Source organism: Antedon bifida, chromosome 7 (assembly GCF_963402885.1).
Source record: "Antedon bifida chromosome 7, ecAntBifi1.1, whole genome shotgun sequence".
In the NCBI taxonomy this organism is placed as follows: domain Eukaryota; kingdom Metazoa; phylum Echinodermata; class Crinoidea; order Comatulida; family Antedonidae; genus Antedon; species Antedon bifida.
The window spans coordinates 13,711,331-13,730,942 of record NC_136232.1 but is presented as its reverse complement, the minus strand read 5'-3'; the positions used below and the strand labels follow the sequence as shown (position 1 = coordinate 13,730,942).

Here is a 19,612-nt window from a genome sequence, read left to right as displayed (position 1 = left end):
ACGTAATTGTCGTTGATGCTATGCTCATCTGGAATACTTTCATGAAGGAAAAATAAATATTTAATTGTCCTCTAATGGTTTACTACAGATTGAGACGTTTACAATAAATTATCACTATGGCATGATTACAAGATTTCCGTTTTCTTTTAGACGCGTTAACTCAACTAAAAGAAGTGGGCGCCAGTGAGACCGCAGTTAATATAGCCTGAATACTATGTATTATATGATCTATATTCTGGTTGCATCGTATATGATGGTGGTCTGTTGAACATAGCTTCGCCATTCGTGTATGGATAATTACCACTATTTCTTGAGTTGAAGTCTGAAGCTGGAAAATGAATTTTAGATTCAAGTGACGATTTAGCTAATACAATTCTAAATTGACAATATACTAGTGTGGATAAACCAATATTCAGATTCATAACAAGAAAGACATCGGTGTATGCATTTTAATACATAAGCATTATTACATTTGAAATAGATAAACATGTATCTATTATAGGTATCATCAATATTTGACAATTCTACACAAAAGTTCAGTATTCAACGTTTGTTTGATTGTGATATGAACGACTTTGTATCTCCAGAACATTGCGTAAAATATTAAGTTGATTCGTTAATGGTTCCCCAAAGCCCTACTTGGTTATTCAAATAATTTAAATAATATTCTGGAATTAGTAAAAGGGAGGTCTGTTGTGTATTATTATATTTCCAATACATTATTGTATTTTATATTAGAATAATAGAAGTTTGTATGCCTATACATGGACAAACATAATACAAGCAATGACGTAACAATTACCTTAACTAAGCTAGAAACAAAACAGCATGTTTTTTAAACATGAAAACAAAACGATGTTCTGCAATAAGCACATACAAAGTTTAAAATAAATGTTGAATAGAAATAACATTAAGAAGAACAATGTATACGTACGAGACACATAGCCTAAATAAAGCAAGATGCAGATTTCTCACAAATTATTATTTTTTACATGGGTATGTACAAAATCAGCTTTAGCCTGGCATATTGGTTACATAAGTGCGACACAATCTCCTTTTTACAACACTTAACGTAAAAGTATTCAACGTAGAATAGCATTATGCTTACAAGACATACAAATTGAAAATAAAAGAAACTTAACACTTAACATAATAACTATGGCATTAAAGCAGCAGACATTTTTTAGTGAACATTAGCAAAGACAATATAGCCACATAGGCTCTATACTACATTGGCAAAGAACATCTACTTCTTCTACGACTCCGTTATTGATGATTGAAACTCACTGTTAGTGTTATGCGCCGACGCAGACGAACCATTTGTATGAGCAGATGGTAATCCTTTCTTCGTCTGATTTCGAGCATCAGTAGACCATGTGATTCTTTGCCGCTTGGTACCTGATCGAAACTTGCTTGACGAACCAAAACCTGGCATGGAAACATAACCATGGGAAATAAAAGCTTTGTTAAAACCAAGAGCCAAAAACCAAAACCATTTCAAATCCTTTATCTTAGGCCTACTGTGTTTAAGTTGGATAAGTTGCCGGCCAGAACACTCCATGGACGTCGATAAAATCAATTTATAGTCTGAGAATTTTGGTTGGCGTTAATTAACTATAAATAAATTACTGTATTTATGTCTCTCACCTGACGATATATCATCACCTCCACAGCATGGACAACAGAGTCTCCGCCAGTGTTGACGAATGTCTTTCTTCGCGAGGCAATGGAAAATAAATATGCTCAAACCTTGAAAGGTATTTAATATAGCAAATAAATAGCTAAAAACTAGGCTGGCCTCACTAACAGCAAATATTGCTACTGCCCAGGTGAGACCTAACAACACCATTAAGCTAATTGAACCACGAAGGTGGGCCCATGCCGTGAAACGCTCCGTTTTGGTAATTTTTGTGTGACGTAGATTACAAAGTTGTTTCATAACCATTGTAAAGATTACAAAGTTGAATATTAATATAATCAGAGCCGGTATCATAAACGCCCAGTAAAATGCCGTTCGATCCAACCAGCATCTGAAGAAAAAAGAAATTGCAGTATAGTAAGTATACCTACTGGTACTGAACTTAGTATTTTAAAATTTGAATTAGTTTTGCTTCAGTTTGCGGGGTAGGCCTACTTTGACGTTTTTGATAATTTAAAAGATACTATAAAAACGAATTAATTATTTAATAATTAAATATTACTTACGCTCCACTGTATAATCCATAGTGGTCAACATCAATGGATACCGTGACAATAACGAATAATAATGGTACGCCTGTTGATTAAAAAAAAAGACAAACATCATTTAATATGATGCATTAACCAAACAGAGGGTCCGTTTGTTACAGGTATTTCTAGCACTCCATCTGGCTAATATAAGGCGTGCTTGGGAATCTCAAAACATTCTGAATATGATTATTATAATAAAATATAAATATACAAATTAAGACTCACAGAATAAATTGTGTACAACCTGGTTAATTTATAAATGATAAAGATGAGGATGTACAAAAATAAAACTCAAAACAACTTAAATATATAAAGAGAAGAGAGAGTATAGTTCTGAAAAAAGATTCGTTAAAGGGATTTATAGAATTTCAAAAATTTGAGAGTATAGACTAGGGAACATATCTAACAATTTCAGACAACTAAATAATTGTCTTACCCCAACCAAATATCATTTGTTTTAGAATAAAGTGTGAATAGTATTGCTCAAACACTTTGACCAATGACAGATACATATTGAAGGCTTCAAGAGCCATCCACGTCATGGTTGATAGTAGAAAGTAGTGCAGGAATATTGCCATAAAACGGCACACTTCATCCAGTTCCTCAAACTCGACTGTCAATGATGCCATGATGAAAAAGATGTTTGCCATTAGTAACGACAACACCAGGTTTAGGAGAATCTTTACTCGTTTATCAGCTTTAGTTTTTCTATAAAAAAAGAAAGAAGTTACGGCATGTTTTTAAACAACAAATCAAAAATAAAGATTAGGTTTGTGGTACACCATGTGTTGCCAAAAAGAAAGGAAGAAAAGTATGTTTGGAAATGTCTCACAATCAAGTATAATATGTCTGGAAATTTACAAACAAGTAAATGAATGAGGATAGGGAAGTTGAAAAACAAACAAAATGTCCGATAAATACAAAAATAAAACAAATGCTATGTTTCAATTCTATAGTATAATCAGTCTCACCTTCGTGGATCTCCTTTTGGATAATGTAAGCTTGTAAATAAAATGTTGATTAAATTATTATTCATACAGAATGCAAGACAACAATACACCAGCCACTACAAAGCCAACATTACCGTGTTACTATAATATTGCCATAACAGGCACAGCGTCATTTTTAGTGTGTCTTGACCCACAACAGTGTGGAATACTATTTAGTATAAGAAGATTTGAGAATTGTTTAAAGATGTATTGTCCCTTGAAACACAAAAAAATGAAGGTCAAAATATATAATATAATATAAGTAATATTAAAGTTATTCACTTTATGTCGAAAATTCGAGCCAAAAGCAACAAGTTTACGTAATTAACAGGTAAATTAGTTTGATTACATTTCGTCTGGAAAATCGTCGCGAGCGAAAGTAAACAAAGATTTCAAACCACGAGTACGCATTATGCATATGCTAATTCGGATTGTTTACAACTCGTCACGGTTGAGAAGGTATTTTCACACAGATCGTTAGGAAGTTTTATGATTATGCATACAGAGTAGCCAAACAAGCGCGTTTCATTATGGGGTATGTTTTGATCGAAAACTTTGACTGGAAGTCAGAGTTATTTTTTTAACAAAAAAACGTCTGTATTTCAGTTAAATGATTTTTTTTTCGACAAATTTTTGGTGATAGTTAATAACTATTATGATACTTCAAAATGACCCACCTTTTTTCGAAATCTGTTATTTTTTTGGAATTAGTCAAAGGGACAATACATCTTTAATTGTTTCATTCAAAATAGAAATACCAGCTTCTGAACGTCGTTTTAAACTTTTAATTAATGTTGCGTTAACCCCTTAAAACCATAGCTCGTCACTCAAATTTTGCAATTACTAATATAATTAGTTTTGATGTTTTTGGTGCTTATCTTATCTTATCTTCCATCATGCATAGCGAAGCACGCATTTTTCGATTTTGGCCGATGTCTCACCTTTTTTCAAACATTTTTTCCCTATTATTATTTGATAAAATTATACAGAGAATGTTGAAATACATAATTCTTTTGAAGTGTTGTCGTCATTATGTAATAACTATCTAATAAATATAGTCTATATTTTTGTAATATTTTCGAATATAATATAATAAGAATAAGTGTAACTGTATTTGTTGTTCGTTTATTTAAAATTCGATAATTTGCTTTAAAGTGATATATTATTAAACACAGGAGGCATTGGAAATTTCAAAAAAGGTTTATAGAAAGAATACAAACGTTATACCCAACATGCACCAACATTACACAATATGGCCTTTAACCACGCAAGCAATTTGATTAATACAGCTTTATCACATGACTATGTCAAAGGTCAATTCAAGTAAGCATTATTTTGATATGTGTTACAAACAAGTATTATTAATGATATTAGATTGTGTATCAGCATGTTCATTTATTATTTTGCACTGCAATTGTTTTTGAGCAGCTTGTACCTTGAACCATTGTGGATATTTCCAATAATGACATTAGTTTTGGGGAAAATTGCTGATTGATTCAATTCAAAAATATCGTAAGACGATGAACGATTCGAACAGAACAACGAATACCTTAAGAAATACGTAGAAAATGCAATAAAGAAAAAGAAGAAATGTAAGTTAAAGTATTCTACAGAAGAGTAAAAATAAAAGGTAACATTTAGATTTTAATTGAAACTTGTATTGAATTACCACATAACATAATACTGTACGTACAAATGGTATTTTGATTTAATAAGTTGGATTCAAAATAGTTACCTGCAACAAGCATAAGTCAGGAGTGTCAGTGACAAACCAAGAATGGAAAGGCCACACCCAATATACGAAATATAAGAGAGGGCTAATTGATGCTCCTCGGGCAGCTCTGCCGTATCACCATATACATCCTTGAAAACAAAATGCATTTATATTTCTCTGGTAAAGACAATTGGTAGAAATTCATAATGCAACTTGTAAATAACCGTTAAAATCAAGCAATATAAAGAGGACAATTGAATAAGCTTTGACGGGTTTATAACTGGAATGGAGAGCCAATATATTAGCTGCAAATATACGTAGCTAGATGTCTATAAATAGCATGTAACATCTCCCTGGACTAATGCCTAGATATCTATAAATAGCCAAAATATCAGTAGTAGTTATAAGATGTCTATAAATAGCATCAGACACGGACTAATCCTAGATGGCTATAAATAGCAAAGCCACTAGTAGCTGAAACCACATTTTGTAAGCTGTTGTCATAAATATTTCTCTGTTTTTAGTCGCGTGGACGCGACTCTATAGTTCACTATGTCGGTCGGTCGGTCTGTCGGTCGATCTGTCTGTCGGTCTGTCTGTCGGTCCGGTATCACTATGCGTTTTATCGCTTTCTGACCTTATCTTGATATCAGTTTAATCTAGCTAAGTCAATTTTTCACAGTATATTCCTTATGGCCAGGAATCGATGTGGTTATGTTTTCACGGTGCGCAATAAAAAATTACGCGGTGTACGCACGATGTAACGAAATCACGTTTGTAATCATATCTTCACAACCATGAATCACAATTAAATAAAATTTGGTACTCATAAATTTCAGGGCATAAATCATCATATGGCAATACAATTACGTGCGTAGCGCATGTAACGCATGCGTACGCGCGCTTAAAATTTTCAAAATTTATTTTCGATGAAATAAGAGTACGTTTTCAGGCAATTTTAAGCGTTTACAAAATTGCCATGAGTGCGCAGATTTGTGCGCGCGCACTGCGCGTTAAATGTTTTGCGCACTCTTTTTGCCCGATTTCTGTTTTCTTGACTTACTTTTCAACTCGAAATTACGTTATACGAGCACGTCAAAAGTGACAGGCTACGCACGTGGAAATTAAAAAAATATAAATGTTTTTAAACATTTCAACATGTTCAGTAATTTCGGTCAGTTGTTTCTTCCAATATTAAATATTGAATAATTCGAATTTCCTAAATAATAATAATAATAATAATATTAATAATAATATAGCAATTGCGGTCATAATTTGAGGGACGGATCGAGACAATTGTTGATGGAGTGACATACCAGCTGGCAATAGACGAAAATTATGCACAATATTGTTGTGAAATTTTTTAGAGATTCAGTAGAAGCCCCTCTTGTGGACACTTCTATTAAGGGGACACTTCTCGTGAAATGAAACTAGGGGAATATAATGTTTTAAAGCCAACCCATATTTATAATTTGAGGGACTCCGATCGATCAATTGTTGTAACAGTGACACGTGTTTAGAAATACACTAGAGTCTCTTCTTTGGGAAACACCTATTATGGTAAATATAAGACTATAGCCAACCCCTATTCAGTTTTTGGGTACCGAAAGGTGTCCCCCTTAATATATATAGAAACCCACCCTAACATTAACATAATACAGTCTCGCTAAAACAATGTGTGCAGATGAACCCCTTAAAGTAAATTGTGTTTCTTTTTGTATACTTTAGAAGTATTTTGAATTCGCGATTTAGTATGCATAGGCCTATATTTCGTTTTCTTTTAGTAAATTGCATTGATGCTTAACTTCAAACAGTGTGGTTCTCTACTTCTATTACCACGCGGCCCTCTGCGGCCCTCTCCCCGGCCCCCGATGTGGCGCGTGTGAAGCGCATACCGCGTGTGCGTTATCTAGCGCGCTCATGGTAACAATCTTCTGTTATAGTGACCAACCATGGAGATCAACCTCAGATACAAACCAAACCTGACTCGGTAAGTACTGCTTAAAAATATCTCTGTAAATATTTGATTTGTTATCATACAATATATACATTATTTATTTAATCATAGTTCACAATTAAAAGTATTAATTTAGATTATATAAACACACATTTCATTCCGAAAATGTTGCCACATCCTTAGGTAAACAGCGGAAAAGAAAATAAGGCCAAACTCTAGGCCATGAGGTATAACTCCCCATGCTCTAGGCCATGAGGTATAACTCCCCATGCTCTAGACCTAGCCCTTGGACGTCGTGGTCCTCTTGCAGAGGTCTCTTTGTCTTTTGATATTAGGTAATAGTACTGTAGGCCTACTATAAATATTAACGAACAAATAAAATGTTTTCAATTCGTAATAAATTATATTTGTTTAATTACATTTCAGAAATATACTAATAATATTTTACGAATAGTTTACTTGAAAAACGGTAAGAACACTACATACATTTGTTTTGAGTTCATTTAACCTTCGAAAACTTGACCAGTAGGACTATTGTTTATTGAACATTTTTTTTAAATTAAAGTATTTTTTATTTTGTGTTCTTTATAGATCATGCCCGGACGGATAACACGTCTATTTAAACGTAACCGTACTGTTACTAAAATAGGTCAAAAAAGGTTTGTACGCTGTATTATTATTTCATATGATATATATTATAAATATCTCAATACATATCTCATTTCTATAGCGCTTTTTTTTTTGACGAACACACATCATTCAAATGCGCTACACACAATAGATATTTTATTTAATTGCTTTTCTCTTTTTATTATTAGGCACTCTATCTTCTCGAAGTTATTCGACAAATAGTGTTGTTTCACTTTCGAAAGACATGAGAATGCCGAGAATGTTGACCATCAGCCAACTCCATCCAGTAAAGTCTGGATAAGACTTCCATCCCATGCCCGTGTGATTCTGTTGAAGATCATTTACGGTATTGCCATTGATCCTCTTCGACCAGATGCCATCACTTGCTCGGACCCAGAGATTGGTGTCAGGCTTCAGGAATACGCAAGAGCACTCCTTGTGCTGGAAAACAGTTGTGTTGAGGTCAATGATGCTGAAGCAGAGGTCATTGACAGTGACGTGGAATCAGAGTACATGGCAGCATTGAATCTCATGAGAAGTCTCTTTTCGATGGATAGGATTCATTGTTTACCAGCCTTGAAGGAAGCCTCTGATGTCAAGGGTCAATTTGCTGACACGGTGTCAAGACTTAAAGTTGGTAGCATCCACTCAAGAGTTGTCCAGAAGACTCGTTTTAACTCTGGTGTCGACAACATATTGATGTCACCATTGTTCACCAGTTTAGCAACATGCTATCAAGGTCTTACTGGATTTTTTGGCATCACTGAATCTTTCAAATTAGTACTTGCTGGATTCAATTCAATGACCAAATCAATTGAGGTATCGTGCATTCTGTCAATTTTTAATTAATCTTTCAGTATTTATAATATATATGTATTGTCCAATAATGTTAGGTCGTTGAATATTAACATAAGTTTTATTTATTTTCGCAGCCTTGTAATGATGTTATTAGAGTGACTTCAAACACTCTCATTGCACCAATGACACCGATTCAACTAGCTATTAAACCCATGGAAGCTGAGGTATATTATTATATACCCATAATTCATATTATATAAAATACAGATAGAACACCAGTACAGTAAGGGGACAACTTCGAGACCCAGAAATGTGTCCCTTTAATATGGGTGTCCCTAATTAGTGGTTGTAGTGACCATAGTATTGAAACATTATATTGGCCATCTAATCGTTTCTATCTAAACGGCTCCCTTTATTAGAGCCGGAGTTTTACTGCAGTATTTGTGTACATCAGTATTCGACAATACAGTATTGTTAATACAACTTTTTCTTTCCTCCTAAAGGCACTTGCTCTAACACAACAACCAGTATTGGCCACATCGTCTCAGCTTTTCAGTTCATTTGAAAAACAACCCTTCAAATTCACGTTGCCTTGTGAGCTCTTGAAGCTCGAAAAACTCTTGCCAAAGGACATTCCAGAAATATCTATGGACAACTTGTACCCAGTGGTCACCATGAACAACCCGGTAATTCTTTTTAATTGTGTTACAATATTTCCAAAACAATCATTGCAAGATTATAACAGAGCGAATTTATTGTTATTTAATACACAAATATCTAAAAACTACCATAAAATAGATAAATATCATTCAAGTTAAAAGTATTAAATTATTAGTAGTGGAGCTGTAGCTTGGTGGTTAACGTCCTTGCATTCCAATTCAAAGGTCCAGTGTTCAATCCTGACCTAGTGCCAGGGTTGTAACTCATGACTTTTCAACTCTCAACACTCCCTAAGCCTCAAATGAAACTTAGAACTTATAAAATAGTTTATCCATCCTGTAATCGGCGTGTTAATCGCTGTTGGATGCGTATGAAATAAAAATAAATTATGAGATAATCTATGAAAATTAATAATTTATAGATTAAACTTGGAAAGGGCACATATGGTGAAGTGTTCCTAAATCGGTTGAATCATCCTGATGGCCCTCTTGTTGCCGCCAAGTCCTGCTTCCTCTCAGAAAACAAAAAAGAGCAATTTATAGAAAAGTTTGAAATTGAGATTGAAGCTCGTGTCCTGAAGTTCCTGTCAAGAAGAAGCAGACTTTTCCCATACGTGTACGGAATCTGCAATGCCACTCCTGTCGAACTCAGAAGCAGGATCATTATGGAATACGTTGGACATCCAACACAGTATTTATCAGTCACGCTCCTTAAAGCCATCAAATACAAGAATCCTCGGCTTACTCTTCGCGATGGACTGCATCTTGCACTCGATATGGCAGAAGGCATTCATATACTGCAAAACCACGGCTTCATTCATAACGACATCGCCAGCAGGAATATGCTTCTTTACCACGATGGTAACCGCTGGTCGGTAAAGATCACAGACTTTGGTTCCATCTGCCATGTGGATGCTGCTTACGATTACTTTAAAATTAACGAAACTCTTGCAGAGGAACGCAAAGAACTCATGGCAGCTCATAGAGGATACGCACCAGAACTCTTTTATCCGAATTCACCGCCGACATTTAAATGTGACATTTATAGCCTCGGAAATGTGTTTCTGGACATGGGACTAAGTCTAAATATGGTACCTCTGTGTAAACTCGGCAGGAAGTGTACACGTATAATTCCAGAGCAAAGACCGACCATTTACTACCTTGTCGACAAGCTCAAGAAGAAAACCAAATCCCGTGTTTCACAATGGTTTAATATCTGATTTGTTAAACTGATGCAGACTTCATTCATCAACCTTACTATTGTGCAATGTTACAATTTAATTATACCAATTTATCAATCAATTTGAATGCAATAAATATATGATATATTTTTTAATGCCGTTTTTATGTTTACTTTTTATTTTAATTCATTTTATTTAATTATAGAAAAATATATATTTGAATGTGTCACTTTTTTGGTTTCAATATCCCGATTAAGGGACCGTATGACATTCTCGATATCCACATGGAGCAGAAACTATGGCGCGCCAAGTTGCAATTTATTACAATTTGAAATAAAGATATGTTAGTTTTTAGTCGCGTGGACGCGACTCTATAGTTCATTATGTCGGTCGGTCGGTCTGTCGGTCTGTCTGTCGGTCCGGTATCACTATGCGTTTTATCGCTTTCTGTATTTTTTGAATTGTTTTGATGTACAGAAAAGTTTTAAAGTACATTACTTTTTGAAAGTTCTTTTTTTTCTGAGAGCACGCGACTTATGGCTGTTGGCCTTGTTTACACATAGCTCTAATTATTCAGATAATGAAAGCACTTACCATAAGTAAAGCAAAGTTTGTGAAATGGTTGCATTTACACGTTGTACTTGTATCATTTGTTGAATCAACCCAGCACCCATTAGTTGACCAACCTCCGATTCCTCCTGAAATTTTGGATTGTAAAAGAAAATTGTTAAAATGAACAACTGATTGCCATCTACAAAACTACCCCAATTTACTTTAAAAAGGTAAACGTATGGATGCTACAGTAGACACATTTTAGTATTTTATGCAAACAACCTTTACAAAATTGCTATTTTATAACATTACCGTTAGCAGTAAAATTCCAGAATACACATTTTGGATTTCCAACATTCTGAAATAACGAAAAATAATAATCCAAGTTAAACAAAAAACGAAACTGTATGATTCAAAGAAACGTTAATATTAGAATGAAAAACATTTTTGTCACTATTCTATGTAAGTTTACATTGTGTTTTATGAATAAAATAAAAACATGTATACAGTATCTTCACCTAATATGCCTATGGCATAAACACAGATTAAAAACTTACGTCTGTTTGTCTGTGAATAAGAGTTATGGAAATTGGCTCCGACAGATCCGTTATCTCCAAGTCCCCAATTGTAGCCGATATAACAAAACTGTTCAATACGTTTGTTTTTATTGGTTCTTCAAATGTTTCGTTTAAGAATTCATCTGTTGTCGAATTGGTGATGTTGTAAACTGGTTGATCTGTGAGATTCATGTTAGTATCCACAACTTCACCGATTACCTAAAACGAATAAGTACATCTGAATAAGAGATAGTATAATGACTAGAAGAGGAATAACCGCCAACAATAGAATAAAGAAATTAGAAAAAGAAAAACTGGCACTTCTGATCGACAATATTATTATACAAAACTACAAGTTATAGTATTAAAAACATGACTATAATTAAATATTTTTTCAATACATAATAATTTTTTTTTTTATAAATGATTTTAACTAACAATTCAATTTTTTAAAAAAGATGAAAACGTTCTCATTTACGTAAAACTTCGACAGCACTTACATCAAAGTAAACTGTGTCTGAAAAGATAACAAACTGGCATCTTGGTATCGGTCCGATTTGCTCGAATATAGATCTCGGCATAGTTACAGATGTAAACTCACTCGCAATATCATCAATAGTAATATTGACAAATATATTTGCCTTTTATGAGAAAAAACATAATGAGTATTATTACAACGAAAAACAGCTGCTTATTTACTATTTTGTCAACCTATTTTCAACTGACGTCAACGTCATATTTAAATGATTCAGTTTTAAACATGTTTGTTTCACTTGTTCCATTTTATCCTAAGTAAAAAAAATATATAGAAGCCTACTACAGTGGCCTTAGACAGTGGCTTGTCATTTAATATCGATACATACTTATAGTGCAAGCATACCTGTGAATCTGGTCCTCCAACAAAGACAACGTTTTCATCGAGTGTGCCATCAACATCAAGAACGGCAACATCAAAGGTCTTCGTAGAAACGCCTAGGGTTGTATCATTTAAAATGACATCACGTGCAAACACATCGATGTTGTGTAATATTCTGTAAATGTACATTTATTTAAAGTAGAGTTTTTCATGCAATTTTTTTTTTCGGTCGGTTTTAAAGTACATTACTTTTTGAAAGTTCATTTTTTTTCTGAGAGCACGCGACTTATGGCTGTTGGCCTTATTCGTTTATTTACAGATAGCAATATTGAGTGTCATATCACTAATAATATTTATGATACAATAGTTCGGACGGACATGCAGAATATCTTTCTTAGATCATTTATCTAAGGCTGCTGAAATATTCCGGAATAATTTTCTCCACAATAATTGTGAGAAAATAACTGAATTGAGGAATGTATCAACATTTATGTATCAACAACACAAAATACCAGTAATTAGTTATTGCAATTAGTATTGCAAAGGAGTATTGTTTCATACGGTATTGAAACCATTCGAAAGGTCACCAATCATTTGTGAACGCAGTGGAGAATAATATGCTAATATAAACGTCGTCGCACACTCGAAAGCGGAGCAGACAAACAGCCTCTCGTGGTAGAAGCTACAAGATACACGGCGGTTTGTACTATTCATTATCTTCATCACTTTGCCGTTCAGTAGAACGAATACTGAACGACATGTGATACTTAATTAACTAATAAAATGGCAAAGATATGGTGTGTTATAAACTTTGATAATGTACGAATTGCTGCTTTTCTTTGTGCAGCTTTTAGGCATACCTGGTACTGGATTGTGATTCTTCTTCGCCGTCATGCAGTACTTGCTGGTCTACATCTTCTGCCATTTGACTTGCACTTTCCATCACGTTCCCCATAACCTGTCTGCTAGAATCTTCATAAACAGCAATATTGTTTGCCAAGTTTTCCATTACCGTAACGACAAACTCGACGTCATCGGCCGTGAAGTCACCAGCAGAGGACGTCATATCCATCAGCATAGTAGAAAGTGGCAATGCACTTTCTGAAAAAAAAGTATAATAATGACCAATACATAACAGGCACACCACTGATGTAAAGTTGTTTGAAAACAATTTTTTAGGATAAAAACTTTCCCGTTGGCACAATATATGTTATACTATGCCACACTCATCGATTAACGTTGATCACCTTTGTACATATTGGCAGCTGCTCCAATATTTCTGTGTCGATTCAAATTATCTGGTGTTATGAAAGTTAGGCGCGGGATCCATCATCCGAGTGCACAACCATGTATTTCTGATATATTTCGTATTACTTTAAAAAATATTTATAATATGCATATTATTTTGTGCACGTTTGACTTACCTGCAGTGACCTCTGTTGACACCAAATCCTGCAAATCGCGTGTCAAGACGCTTTCGTAAGCACAGTCTGTGGTGTTCATCTCACTCCATTCTACCGCACCAGATTCCGATATGATCAAGCTGTACAGTACATATTATATTAATGATTTCTTTATTCTTTGCAAACTTAAATTAATAAAATATTTTGCCAACTCTTTGCCCTTTACTGACGTACTCGTTGTTGGGACCCATGACTTCCATATTTGATTGCCAAACTAAGTTTACCTATCAACTTCTAGAAAATACTGAGAATTTGGTACGATTTAAATTTGGAAAACATCTTTAATTTATTTTCAAAGAATTAAATATAGAAATAGATATATTGGTCACAAAATAAGAAGAAGAAAATATGCAACATTTTCGACGTTATAAATGAAGGATTGAAAAGCAGAGGAAGAAAACTAAAAGAATGTAAACGATTACGAAATACTATCTACTGTAAATGTTTTCAGCTAATGGCGACATGGACACAATACAAGACGAGAAGTAAGAAAATAATTCTGAAAGAATTATAATATAGGTTAATTGATAGATGTATATTTAAACATTTGTATTGGTATTACGTCATAGTTGTATTTACCATTTTCTTGTTGAAAAGTTGCCTGGGTTGTACGGACATTCGACTTTTGGTATGGTTTCGCCTTCAGTTTGTAGCCAAACAAATGTGCCCTTGAGATCTGTCAACGTTTCACCTGGACATATCTGCACTGTCTCTTGTCCCGATGTTTCATTTAAGAAAAGAGTTGTTGAATTCTGAACAAGTGATGTGGTCATTAGAGTTGTTGATGGAGTCGTATCATTCATTGATAGTGTGGTTGAAAAAGAATTAGTGAGAGTAGTTGACAATGCTGGTTCTGTAGTTTCTGCCCCAGGCTGGGTAGAAGGTGGTTGTGTGGTAACATTACTTTCTTCTTCATCACTATCATCATCGTCATCATTATTTCCTCCACCATTACCACCACCATTACCACCACCATTACCACCACTATTACCAGGACCAACGCCATCAACACCTTCGCTGATGTCATCATCAAAATCGTCAGTGCAATTCAATCCAATTACATCTTCGAGTGTATGGTTGCAGACGACATAAAGGAATGTACAGTTGACAGCAGTATCGTTGTTACCGGGAAGTTCACATGGTGACGCTGTGGTCGTCATAATAGGCGGTAAAGTTGTTAGCTCATTTACTAATAATATAAAATAATTATAACATATATGAGTGTATGCTTTCCATATGATTGGTTAATTCACGTGCCGTTCAGTTATACTGAAAATGATATAGGCCTAATGGTGATAATGAACGTTCGGGTTTTTGTAAACATTTTGAGAATTTAAAAAACAAAACATATTATGAATGTTTTGTATTCGTTGAATGAAGAAGATATTTTATTCGTTGAAAGATTGACTGCTCTATTTAACAAGGCTCGGCGTCGTTAAATAAAGCAGTCAACATTTGAAATATTCTCTCCATTTAACAGATAAATGATTATTTGCATAATAATTAAAAGAGATTAAACAGTTAAATTAATAGTTAAACTCAAATATGTAATGTACTTGTTACTGTAAAAAAAGAAAATTGTTATAGTCAAATATTTAAAATAAAAATATCACCGAGTACCAATCTTGCTAAATTATTAATTAATTATGAAGAAAGAAAATGTAGGTGGGTCTCTAACGAAAATAATATAGAATAATTATATTTAACAGCTCTATTTTAATGCATCAATATTTTAGATATAGGCCTATTATGTATTAGAATGTTTTGAAATAATATCACAGTAAAGTAATATGATATTAATTTGTTTCTAACAATTCATTTGATTTTTTATCTAATTTAAATAATTAGACCTTCAGTAGGATAATTGTAGATAGACATTGAAGATAAACATTGACTCTAATTTAGTAAAGATTCCACAAGCTGTTGCAGACCACTGGCGTGAAGTTGCATTTTGTTGAATTCCAATAACTAATTAACTGGAAACATTAAAACGAAAAAGGTGACGTAGTAATGCGTCATTAAAAACTGTAACAGACTGAATAGTCATCATGTGTGATGGACTGGTGACCGTTTAATTGCTTTATTTGTTTAATTGCTTATCGTTTTTCTCTCATTAACCCTGAGGAAAGATTGTTTAGTTTCTTTCTGGTCGTTTTTTCTTTTTCGCTTTGATTTTTTGCTTTTTTTTTATCTATTTGAAATCCATCCACTGATACCCATTTGGATTTATATTAATATAAACAGTGTTACAATTCTCATAGATTTTCCAACTCCAAAACTTCCAAAAGCATTTATCCCACTTATCATTCTTTATTATTCAAGTTTATAATATCTTTGATTTGGACATGTACAAGCTGCCCGATACTTACCTCCATATGCCTTCTCCAAATCATTACACATGCTTCCTTGGCAGCAGTAACGGCATACAGACGTTACGCCCGGGCTGTCCGAACAACTAATATAGTTTTCGTAAGTTTCGAACACGCATGAGCTGAGTCCCTGGCAACCCTTGGTTATAGTGTATACACCGTTAACGACAGAAATTTTATTCTGACACGCCGTCTGGAAAAAGAAGAAAGAAAAGTGTAATAATTTCATCAATCATGATATGATATTTTAATTGAAGTGTGTGTGTTTTTTTTTAACGAACTTGTTCTCTTGTTTTTGCCAAGAATGTTTCACTAACTTGTTCCCATTGATAATAAATTATTACAAAATACTGGAAATAAATTAAATACCTAAAGTCTAATAACAACAAAGTAAACATTATGTAGGCCTAGGCTTAGACTTATTTGTTTAATATAGCTATCGAACTAGACTGTAATATGCCTAATTGAACATTAGGCCTACAGAATATTTGTGATGAAAGTATCATGCAAGGGTTTTTCTGTAGAATGTATACATTCCGGTTGTGTATATAAATTGAAGTTTAGAATCAAGAAAGTACGGTATAATCCTAATGAGCCATTAGTAAAGTTAACAATGATGGGAAACATTGTGGAACATGCCACTAAAGTCATTTAGGCTTAAATCAAACGTTTTCCAATATACATGTACTAACTATGCAAAGTATGGGAATAGGAGCTATTGTAAAGAATTCTCTAATAATTTATAATTATAGTATCTATAGTATAGGCGTACAGTAGTATTTTACCGCACAGTAAGTGTAAGTGTTGGCAAAGTTTAGGACGAGTATTTTCATACATGCAGATGACACGCCGTGGTTTCATATACATAATTTAAACACTACATGCACGCTACAAAACCAGAAAACATACAATCATGCTGCTACATATGTAATAATTATGTACCTGATACAACGGCGTATACGATGCGTGTAGAAGAATCAACGAGGAATATTCCTGTCAGACAGACTTCATATCAGAAAGGATAAAGTAATTTTAAAGCAAATTGTATTCCATAGGCCTATTTTAGATCGTACCCGCGAGGAATGTTTTAATGCGATATCTCAAGGGAAATATCAGATGTGGGAGCTAGAATAAGAAGTAAAATATGATGTGGATATGTGGAGGAATGAAACTTTTAAGTAACAAATAATTATATGTATGATAAAAGTAGGCATACAGACTATTGGTATAATAAAAAAAAAGAGTTACACGGAAATTGACCGAATGTCGATGTAGTATACATTACAATATGCATAACAATACATAACAATACATATAATACATTTTACTAATATATACTATGTGTATAGAATAGAACTGATGTTGGAATGGCTTGGGTTTAAAAAGCTATATGTATAATTAAATTATTTTACCTCTGAGTCAGAACATTCACTAACTCCCTGTCGATTGCATTCTGCATTTGAACTTGCCCCCGAACACGTGTAGCAAGAAGGATCTGAAAATATTAGGCATGCGCTATGTAAGTAATATAAACTATAAACTAGTTTGACAAAAAAGGGTGATGTGCCCAAATATGGTAGTGATATGACATCATCATGTCCATATATGGGCACATCACATGTTGTAGTCACATAAACTTTGGTAGTGCACACAGAGCTTAATAGAACTTCTCCAAACACTGGCAAACTCTGAGTTTTCTTACAAAGGTTTGCAAAGGTATAGGCCTACTAGTAGTGTTACTGAAATTTGAACAATAAAAATAACAAATAATCAATGAATTACGTTCACATACTAAAAGAAAGACATAGATTTAAATTCGAAGTAAATAATACAAATAGAGTAGACGAAACTGTTCTTACTTTGTAAACAGAACTCGGCGACGCTAATGTCCAAATTTGCAGTTTGAGGCGGCGAGGAACATTTAGCGTTGGCGACAGTAGGGAGGTCTGAAGGAAACTTATTTAACAGCCAATTACGCATCCACAGCATATCACAATTACATACAAATAAGTTGTTTGCAAGATCCCTGCGAAAAAAATTGATTAATACCGTAATTTATGGTGAACATGAATTACAACTAAATAAGATTAGAATATTTACAAGGATGATAAATGACACTTACAGTAATTTTAATTGAGAGAAGACGCTGAACAGACTTTCATCTAATGTAGTTAGACGATTATTGGTCAAAGATCTGAAAAATGGATTGATGGTAATAAAAACGATTACTTTAATTGTAATTAATAGTATTTAACTAAGCTAAATTAATTTAACAAATTTATTGTAATAATGTGCCAATATTAATCCACAAAAATGTAATACTTACAGAGAGTGTAGGTTTACGAGAGGCTCGAACAAGGCACCCGTTAAATACCTTGTTTCAATATTGTTTTCATTCAGGTTTCTGTATGTTAAGATAATTATAATATATTTCGTTATTTGTTTTGGTAACGGTTGAAAATGATTAAATAAATGTCAACTTATTAAACTTATCAAATTTGGCGGATCCAATTATAATACCAACACTATGTTCTTCATTACTTCCTCTAAAATGTCCAAGCCTTGTTTCGAAATCCGTCTAGATATGCCATTGTAATATAATTGTTTGTTCCAATCCACCCATAAAAGGTATTTTATGGACAATATTTAATAAGTAACTGCGATACAGAATTCAATTCAATTAAAAATAATTTTATTTCTGAAAATAAAAACTGTAAAATCTCCTACAATAATACAGTTATAACAACAATAAGTTTTGAGAAAAAGTCAGCCCACTGTTGATGAATGTGGATGTTATACTTACATCTGAACCAATTCTTGAAGGTTTGCAAAGGCATCCACTGGAATTGTTTGTAATTCATTATTATTCAGTTTTCTACAGTAAAGAAATTAAGTAATGTAACATTTTTGACACGGTATCATACCATTTCAATATACACAATATAATAATTTAAAATAACTTTGCACACTAATATCGACTCCAACTTCGACCACACAAAACACGATAATCGAAAAAGTGTTTGTTCCATCTAGATTGAGAAAACGTTCAATTACAACATTGAAGCACTTACAAAATTTGAGTATTATTTGGAATACCGTCTGGTACGCTTAGGAAGCCTCGATTTGAACAATCTACAGTAAGCCGGCCATCTTCTGTAGTACAGGAGCAGACACCTTCCACAGCACAAACATCTTGCGTTTTAATATTTTCCACAAAACATAATAAAACTATAAATCCTACGATGTATGTTATTATATGTGGTGGATGCATAATGTTTATCGTAGAAGCCAACACTTGCTGCTTTATTTTAAAAATTCTTTTATAAATGCAGTTATATATTCCTGTAATAGAAGAAAATGTAGTGTTACTGTGTAATTATCACCAATCCATTTTGGAATTGAAGAACAGGAAAACTGTGTCTAATAGGTCATTGTACGAAAGTTAGTTTGACGAACTACTAAAGCAACAATACAAAAAGTGGTGAGGTCTGTCTTTGCTTGTTGAAAGTAACTTGCATATTCGTTGATAATTACTTATTGACTTATATTATTCCTGATTATTACAATATATTAAAACGCCTACGTAAATAACTACAAGAACATCAAAAGTTCTTTTTAGAAGCCGCTGGAAGAAAGAAACCGAATATCAACCCGCTTA

General features: G+C 33.5%; 1 protein-coding gene across 1 annotated transcript; it reads right to left on the bottom strand.

The window, feature by feature from the left end:
• Positions 1 to 156: 156 nt before the first annotated feature.
• Positions 157 to 19,286, bottom strand: LOC144848933 (adhesion G-protein coupled receptor G4-like). The gene is made up of 22 exons (XM_078705884.1): positions 19,026 to 19,286; positions 18,758 to 18,829; positions 18,281 to 18,358; positions 18,077 to 18,148; positions 17,814 to 17,980; positions 17,367 to 17,449; positions 15,955 to 16,147; positions 14,165 to 14,774; positions 13,547 to 13,665; positions 12,983 to 13,223; positions 12,147 to 12,297; positions 11,767 to 11,907; positions 11,267 to 11,485; positions 11,022 to 11,067; positions 10,752 to 10,855; positions 4,954 to 5,081; positions 3,201 to 3,230; positions 2,666 to 2,937; positions 2,206 to 2,275; positions 1,648 to 2,030; positions 1,288 to 1,428; positions 157 to 328 (listed from the first exon to the last, which is right to left on the bottom strand). Exons 1-22 carry the CDS (start codon positions 19,223 to 19,225, stop codon positions 213 to 215), a joined length of 3,636 nt encoding a protein of 1,211 aa, XP_078562010.1. The 5' UTR covers positions 19,226 to 19,286; the 3' UTR covers positions 157 to 212.
• Between the last annotated feature and the right edge of the window lie 326 nt (positions 19,287 to 19,612).

What these genes read in the sequence shown, in the direction of transcription:
- LOC144848933 (XM_078705884.1), bottom strand. Translation starts at nt 19,225, where the DNA reads ATGCATCCACCACATATAATAACATACATCGTAGGATTTATAGTTTTA. An exon ending in AACTTTTCAACAAGAAAATG is followed by an intron (nt 13,666 to 14,164) that starts GTAAATACAACT and finishes TGTACTGTACAG; the next exon opens with CTTGATCATATCGGAATCTG. An exon ending in ACAAATGATATTTGGTTGGG is followed by an intron (nt 2,276 to 2,665) that starts GTAAGACAATTA and finishes TTTAATCAACAG; the next exon opens with GCGTACCATTATTATTCGTT.